This window comes from Hippocampus comes, unplaced genomic scaffold (assembly GCF_001891065.2).
Source record: "Hippocampus comes isolate QL1 unplaced genomic scaffold, H_comes_QL1_v1.1 scaffold110, whole genome shotgun sequence".
NCBI lineage: Eukaryota > Metazoa > Chordata > Actinopteri > Syngnathiformes > Syngnathidae > Hippocampus > Hippocampus comes.
The window spans coordinates 448524-457384 of record NW_017805498.1 but is presented as its reverse complement, the minus strand read 5'-3'; the positions used below and the strand labels follow the sequence as shown (position 1 = coordinate 457384).

The 8861-nt window shown below is 39.9% G+C and overlaps 1 protein-coding gene across 3 annotated transcripts in view; it reads right to left on the bottom strand.

Moving 5' to 3' along the window:
- caska (calcium/calmodulin-dependent serine protein kinase a) overlaps positions 1–8861 on the bottom strand; it is a 139901-nt gene that overhangs the window by 39126 nt on the left and 91914 nt on the right. For 2 of the 3 annotated variants that reach the window (XM_019876906.1, XM_019876907.1), the window contains exons 11-13: positions 7982–7999; positions 7762–7883; positions 844–921 (exon numbers count right to left, since the gene is read on the bottom strand). In XM_019876906.1, coding sequence (XP_019732465.1) covers positions 844–921; positions 7762–7883; positions 7982–7999 — 218 coding nt within the window. The remainder of the gene's footprint in view (positions 1–843; positions 922–7761; positions 7884–7981; positions 8000–8861) is intronic. The other variant, XM_019876908.1, reaches the window with a different exon arrangement.

Below are 8861 nucleotides of genomic sequence, written 5' to 3'. Positions count from 1 at the left end.
CACACACACCCCCCCCTCTCTGTCTCTCTCTCTCTCTCTCTCTCTCTCTCTCTCTCTCTCTCTCTCTCTCTCTCTCTTTCTCTCTCTATGTATGTATGACTAAAATATATGAAAACATATACAAAAATGGCAAAGACCTCTTTTCAGCTACAAAACAAACAGGTGAGATCAAAGGGACAACATCAACAGCCTTGCATTTTTTTTTCTTTACTGAAGAAAGTGTGGACAAATGCGGTCATTGTCACTATATAGGTGCTGAAGAGAGAAGGTATTAGTAAGCATAAAGCCAGAAAGATGAACAAAACCAAAGCATGGAAAAGAGACATTTAAGTAACAATTTTCCACTGCACCATACTAGCTCAGCTTGTTGGTTTTCCATGACCTCAGGAAACCTTGGACAAGAGTGAGGCTCTCCTGAATTTTCGATAAATTGTATCCAATGGTAAGGGCAACAAGAAAAACGCTGTAGAAAAGTGGACACACATAATTCGGAACGAGAAACCCCAACGATAAAAAGAAAAACAGTGCGCTTTTATTTGCATAAGGGATTTGGTTCACGGAGTAACAAAATAATAAAAATAAATAAAATAAATAAAATAAGATAATTATATATATATATATATGGTGAATTTTTCAGTCTGACAAAAAGCCAATTTGTCATATTAAACTTTTTTTTTTTTTAATTCAGGGCAAAATTAAACCTGAATTTTCCATGAGCAAAGTGCAATATTAATGAGTAAGGCCCGAGTAGGAACAGTGTAGTGGAAAAGGAAAATTGGCAGCAGGTTAGCCACTTTAATCACGAAAGAGAAGAGATGTTGATGGAAATGATTGCCATTTTACCTCTTTGGCTCTCTGCACGCCGTCACTGGACGGGTTCCTGATCTGTGGGGACGACTTGGTGTTGATCTTATCGTAGAGCTGCAAAAGACAAACACCCACATCCATTCATCAGCTTGTGGAACAACACAATCATCTCTCCTGTTTTGCCACTTCATCAACACCTCTGCGAAAAGAGCATCTGGGTATTTCACCTCATGTCATGCAAATAAAGAGCTCACAATCAAACCCACGGCCGTTGATTCATAAATACAGCTCTTGTGTACATCATTGTGAAGGAAAACTGGTCAAAATCCACAGCATGTTTCTATTTTAATAGTGCTGAAATTTTCAGCATTTTCACCACCTACATAAAAATATGTGATGAGCAGTGCAACAAATCTTTTGGACTGAATGTCAGACAAGAGGTGATTGTCTGAAAAAGAGAAAAAGAGACCCGACTCACATTACACTGAGAAGTGTGTGTTTAAGGTCTCAATGTTTGTCAACAGAGTGTCAACAAAGGCAGCAGCTGAGGGCTCAGTGCAACGAAAAGACACAAATAATGGAACACAACAGTCGGATGGTACACAACTACCATACCCTCTGCGCATCTAAAAGCGTTAAATTTTCTCAAAAGCCAACAGCGTGCCTTATAATCCGATGTGCCTTATATACGGATCAATATTTGGATTTCTTGGACGTGGTATTTTACATGTTCTGTTCCAGCTGCAGCGGTTGTGAAAGCGCTATATAAATAAAGCTGTATTGTATTGTATTCATTTTAGCATAGCTCCATCTAGTGGATGCATAACACAACCCCAGCCACTATTGTACCTTCTGTTCTATGCGCCTTATAATGCCGTGTGACTTATACAGAATATGAAAACAGTTTTAAAATAGGCCATTCATTGAAGGGGTGCCTTATACTCCGAAGTATCTTATAATGCGGAAAATACTGTATTCCAATAGACGCAAGAGTCTCATTGAGAATGCATTTACACCAAGGGTCCTAAACAGAGGAGGAAAGCAACCACTGCAAGTTCAAAAGTGAAAAAAAAAATACCAAAACCGTGCAGGTCCACGTCATTCCATATGTATAACACACAAGGGGTCATGTCTGATTTTTAGCATGAATTTAAATCAACACTTTGCCATATTGTCTTTGAAAATTAGCACAACCTTGTTGTAAAATGAAATATAAAATATCGGGTGCCTGACATTGAAAATAAATTATATCGGATGTGCATGTCGTTACTTGCTGACCGCAGCAATGCACCGGCTGAGAATGGCTCACTTGACCCAACGTTGGCTGGCGTCATCTCAACGACAACCACACTGCGTCCATCCATTTACTATGCCGCTTATTCTCACTAAGGTCAAGAGAGAGCCTGAGCCTATTCCAGCTGAATCTGGCCGAGATAAGGAGTCCACCACAATCAATCAATTGGCACATACACTGGAGACATACTGTACATGTAGCAACCATTCTTATTTACATTCACACCGATGGACTGTTTGGAGTCTTCTATGAAGCTAATGTTTTTGGAATGTGGGAGGGAAGGCAGATTTCCTGGAAAGAAAAAAACATGCCAGCATGGGGTGAACATGCAAATTCCACACGGGAGTGTTTGGCGTCGAGATTCAAACTCAGGACCTCAGAGCTGGAATGACAGATGCCCGAAGTACTATTCCATTGTGCTTCCTCTAACCTATGACAAAAATATGGGTTGAACATGATTAAACCAACAAGTAAGCTGCCTTTATCCTCCGCCAGGTCTAAAAATGTGATCTAAAGCAGGGGTCCCCAACCTTTTTTGCCCCACGGACCGGTTTATGTCAGACAATATTTTCAGGGACCGGCATATTAGGTGTGGCGGAAATAATACAACAAAATAATATGGTATGAGCTGCATGAAAACTGTGGTGTTTTCGAAATATAATAATAAACACAAGGAGCGTCTAATCTGGCCGCAACACTCTGATCGCTATGGTAATGTTTAATGCCTTCAAAATACGATGCAATGCAAATTCAAAGTGCATGAAAATGACCACTCACCACAGCCCCGAGCTTGATTTTCTGCAACAAGATGGTCCCATCTCGGGGTAATAGGAGACAAAGACACCACAAGTGTGTGTTTTGCGTCAAGGCTACTTCGTAATTTTGTTTTAGTCGCCGTTGCTGCAGAAAAGCCCCGCCTCACACAGGTAGCATGTCGGAAATAGCAACAGTCCTTCTGTGGTGATCTCAGAATATTCAGCCATAACTTTAATCCAGTTGTTTCGAACGTACTTTTAAGGCCGCTGTCATTTGATCTCCAGCAGTTTTTTTACTCATTTTGCGAGCTCTGGTGTTTTGTTTTTAAGCGGAATCGGTCACGTGACGGGGGAAAGCGTGGCTTGACGTGTGTCAAGCGTGACACAGACGGATGTAACGGAGAATCCGGTAATTTTTCAAAATAAAACATCTTTCGTATTCCGAAATAAAACGGAATTAAGGCAAGTTCTTTCTGTGCGGCCCGGTACCAAATGCCCTGATCTAAAGTATGAACTATGTGTGTGGAAAAATATGCCATATATACCCATCCATTTTCCGAACCGGTTATGCTCACTATGCCAAAAGCCAAATGGTAAATTTCATGAAAATAAGACTGCATTCTTACCCAGGAGATACTCTGCATATATCAGATAAGGTTATGAAGAATGTTAACCTATGATTAAAAGTTAGAGCAAATTTGTTATTTCAGAAGTGTGGATCAAATTGGTAGCCCTTCGCATTAATCAGCACCAAAGATGTAGCTCTATGTTTCAAGAAGGTTGGTGCCCCTGTATTAGACATTACACACTTATTATTATCATCAATGTAGACAAAACGCTAACACGTGTATATCACTGCAAATATTGTCCAGCGTCTTGAACGATACAGTAGGTACGAGTAGTTCTCCTTTAAAGTTTTATTTTGTAGTGGCAAACTGACCCAGATGACAGAGTAGAATATTAAAATGTGATTCAAAACATTGGCTACAGTTAATATAGGTTTCATGATGAGGCAGGCTGAACCTGGAATAAGTTCATCAATGTATTAATTCACATTATTTTTTCTGGGAAGCCATCCATTTTTTTTCTTATCAAGGGTTGAATTGTGGAGGCAGCAGCATAAGCAGTGAAGTCAAGCAGACTCCCATGAGTCCAACCACTCCGTCCAGCCTTTCCAGAAAAATTCTAAGGCCTTCCATGGCCAGCCGGCAGACTTCAGTTTCTCCAGCGTGTCCTGATTCTTCCCCAGAGAATCCTACTGCTCGTATTTTTTTTCACGGGAAACATTTTTTCCAGATAGGATCAACACGTAAGCCAAGCAGTGCTACAGAACAGATGTGCTCAAATGTGCAAATCTATAAAATCGACTTCCTTGAAGGCACTACTATTTAGTGTGCCGTCACTAACCAACTGCAAAGCTTAAGAAGATTAAAAAAAAAAAAAAAATTCAAGTCAGACATCAAAAGCACCAGATAATAGGATTTTTACTTTGACTCAATTACCTGGAGGCCAACGCATGAAACTCATCAAACACTCACGAGGCAGGTGCAATACAGGAGTTTCAACAAAGCTTTCTAGGCCAGTAGACTCCATCTGCGGCCATCCTCTGTCTTCAGCGTGTTGCACTGCATGCTACTTTCAGTCGCACTTGCAACCACAGCTATGCCTCTTACACATGTTCTCACAATGAACGCCATTGTTCCGACTCTCTCGCCGCTCCGCTCCAAACAGAAACGACGTGGAAACGTGCAAGGCGCCCACACTGACACGTCACTACAATCCACTTCACCATTCCAGGCCGAGCATGGACACTACGAAATTTGCTACAATGCCCATATTTTCTTGTTTACAAGACTCTTCGTACTGATGGGCACATGTTTTGCCAAGATCCATTATATTGGATGTCATGTGCTTTCTTGTCAAAGCAATGACTATATGTCCATGTATCACTGTGAGTTTCTTCTGGTAACATGTTTCTCTAATAGCTTCATCAAGAAATACATGACCATCGATGTACTGCCAAGCAACACTCCTATTGTTTACGATACTGCCAGAGACGTTCCGAGACAGGTCGACAGACTTTTATTATATTGTGGTTGAAAAAAGGTTCCGTATAGACAAGTGTTTTACGAGTACTACTGGTTTTACTCGGGCTCCCTCTAGTGGCACTCAAAATAATCACTGAAAGAAATGTTCAAACTGCGCCTAATCGCTTCAACTTTTTTTAAGTCTTCCATCCATTTTCTAATGTGATTTCTTCACGAAGGTCGCAGGCATGCTGGAGCCTAACCCAGCTGTTTTTGAGTAGTAGGTGGGGTACACCCTGAGCAGCCAATCGCTGGGCACATAGCCAAACAACCATTCGCTCCCAGAATCACACCAAGGGACAATTTAGAGTGTTCCATTAACCTGCCATGCATATTCTTGGAATGTCGGAGGAAGTGAGAGTACCTGGAGAAAACACATGCAGGCACGGGAAGAACATGCAAATTTCACACAGGAAGGCCGGAGCCGGAATCGAACCCTGCATCTCTGCACTGTCAGGCGGACATGCTAACCGGTTGATCACCGTGTCGCCCTTTTTTTAAATCCAGTACAACATATTTGTTAAGTACAGTTCTGTTTTATTTAACTTTTAAGTTTAATGTATTTCCATGAAACCATTCAGAAAAATGCATTTTGGTCAGAATGTCAGTCACATTTTATGTGGAATACTTTTAAATCAATTCAACATGACTTTTTTTTTCATTTTCTTTTACTTAACTAATTGAATACCACCCTTTTCACTGGAGCAACCCCCTCAATCCCTCACATTTTACTGAATTTTGCAAAGCCCACAGAATTTTCTGTTCTACGGCTATATAAACATGCTGTCAGAAGAAAGGTGAGACTCTCTTCTTTCAGCAGAAAAAGAGTTTGTTTCTGTCTTTCTCCGGTCGTTGGCAATCAGCTAAGTTTTATGGAAAAGGCCGATTTTCTTCAGAAATCCAGAGAAAATGAGCTTTTTGTAAAAGCATGCATTTCAAGGATAATTTCAAGTTTGACACTACTTTTTGCTTTTGTGACAGCTCAGATACCTCAATAATGTATTTCTCCTACAAAACAACATTACAAAAAATGTTTTTATAGCTAAATAATTTATTTGCACATAACAAAACTATTGAACTATGAACGAAAGTGCAAATTGAACAATGGTGGACTTTTGCACCACTGACACCTGCTGGCCATTTTTTTACTATTTAACATTGCAGTCAAGCCTGCTCTTTCACAGTGAGAAGCTGCATCAGATTCTCTTGCATCCTTTGCAGTCAAGCCTGCTCCTTCAGTGAGAAGTTGCATCAGACTCTCTTGCATCCTCCCCCATGAAAAAACGTGATTGAGGCCTTTAGACGTCATGGGGAGGCGGGGACTATGCGTTAATTGATGCTTTTAGACGTCAAAGGGTTTGAATGATTAAGATTAAGATATCCTTTATTGTCCCACATTGGGGAAATTTACAATGAATGAGTTAAGCACAATAAGTGTGAATGTTCAAACTGCATCATGTTAGAGTAGCTTGCAATAAGACGAAATACACCTTTTAAGAATAAAACTTGTCTTGTTTTTGATGAACAGGTAGGCCTACTACACTACTGTATTATAATATTGGCCATTATGGTGTCATTTGGAGAGCTGTAGTGGCTTGTATTCGTCCCCGTTCAACTTTTTGATCTTTTATCACATTACGGCTTCAAACAAAGATGTAAAATTGGAATTCTGTATGAAGAATCAACAAAGAGTGGGACACATTTGTGAAGTGGAATGAAATTCAGATTCAGAGGTCGACAGCTGAGGTGGGGAATCTGTCTATTGGACAACAGAGGTCACAAATCTGGCCTTTATGGAAGAGTGGCAAGAATAAAAGCTTTTCTTAAAGACCACTATAAAAAGTCCCGTTTGAAGTTTGCCATAAGGGATTCACACCACGCATGTGGAAGACGGTGCTCTGTTTGGCGTGAAAGTAATACCCTGAACATATCAGCCCCAAATTATAGAGACACAACCCAGAAGAGAACGTGCTCCTACAAAATATAAACTCAGGGGAGCCACATAATTTTGCATGCCTTACTTTTCAGTTTTGTTTACTTATTTTAAAAAAGTTTAATCTATCTTAAATAAATTTTGTTTGCCTGCTACGATTGCTTCTGATATTTGTATTACATGTACCGTATGCATAACTCCAGAACTTTGAAGTAGTGACTAATGTTAAGGAGTGAACTAGATGGAATGCATGCTTGTCAACAACCACGATTCAACCCACCGGCATCATCCGACTGTAATATGTACAGTCAACTGTACATTATCACATCCTAATATGAAAAAGGCCACCATATTTTGAGAGTTCTTTCTTTTTATCAGAAAGAAAGGAAAAAAATGTTTCTTTGGATAAAAATAAACGTTTGGAGTAATATGTTTCTCATACCATTGGAGTTGTTTGTCAAATGCCAGAATGCCAGTTCCCAAAAAGAAATCATTTTTCAAATGAAAAGATAAAAGACACCAAGCATGTGCGAATTATATGCAATTATCCACATAACATGAAAGAAGAAAGCATGAATTACATTTGAGAGAGAGAGAGAGAGAGAGAGAGAGAGAATTTCAACCAAATTAAATTACAGGGAAAACAGAAAAGTCATAAGGATGACCTCATCCAAAATATAATTGATGTAAAATGCAGTTTGTGTGTGCTTTTGTGACCTTATATGGTGCTGTTGATTTGTTAAGAGACTAGCATCAAAGTCAACAACATGAGTGATGGGGGCTATTATACACCCACACACACATGCACGCACGCACTATACATACAATTCTATTCTAAAGACAGTGGATCGCCAAAAGACAGGCAATCACACGTGACGGACTTACGTCAAGCAGTGTGTGTAAATGTTGATCCTGGAAAACACTGTGCAGGAAGTCGAGATCCTTCTCACTGCAGTCAGTCAACGCATGGATTTCCTCTAAACTGTCCAACACCTGAGAAACAGCTCCTGCAAAGCATCAAAGCATATCTTCAAATATCTATCGACAAACTTCAGAGTAGCTGGAAGGAGTCATCACACGGCATAAAAAATATAAAGATACATACTTTCTGCTGCGAGCAGCCCTGCAGGCGGGGGAAGCATTAACAGAAGCAGAAAAACAAAGGATTGTAAAAAAAAAATAAATAAAAAAAATAAAAAAAAAAAGAAGAAAGAAATAGACACCAAAGACATGCCTGATGAGGTCGTTCCCATAGAGGTGGGTGTTTCTCATGTCACTGTTGGTGTGTTGTTTAGGCGTTTATTCGACATGATTTCATTCTTACATTGACATTTAATTTACCGTCGTCGTGCATGTTGTCACAGACTAACAACACCCTTCTATGACGTCAGGCTCGTATTAAAAGGAGACGACTAGGGCTGTAAACAAAAGTCATACTCGGTTCTCGACCACAAAATTGGTTGAGACAAAAATGCATGCCTTGAAAATGTTACAAATTTATTTTTTTTTTTATATTTGCGGCACCCGGAACCAATGCTTGCCCACTTTCGTGTTTCCGCATGGACATTTGTTGCAGACGGACGGACTCTTCCGACAACAAAGCTAGAATAAAATGATGGCAAAGGTTTGAGGTCGCTTTAAGACACAGGTGTCAAACTCAAGGCCCGGGGGCCAGATCTGGCCCGCCACATCATTTTATGTAGCTCGCGAAAGCAAATGAAAGATGTCAACTTTCATGATGCTTGCTAAAATCGCTACCAAAATTTCAAATTCTCATTTGTAATAAATAAAAGTGATACTGAAAGCATTTTCTTGTGACCAAATCCCTCATTACAGTAACTTAAACAGTAAGTGAATAAACCATTATTCTTGACTTCTGTACATGGTTTCAGTCGTAATGGCCCTCCAATGGAAATTGTAACTAAAATCAGGCCCGCTACAAAAATGAGTTTGACACCCCTGATATAACAGATGGAGACTGGAGA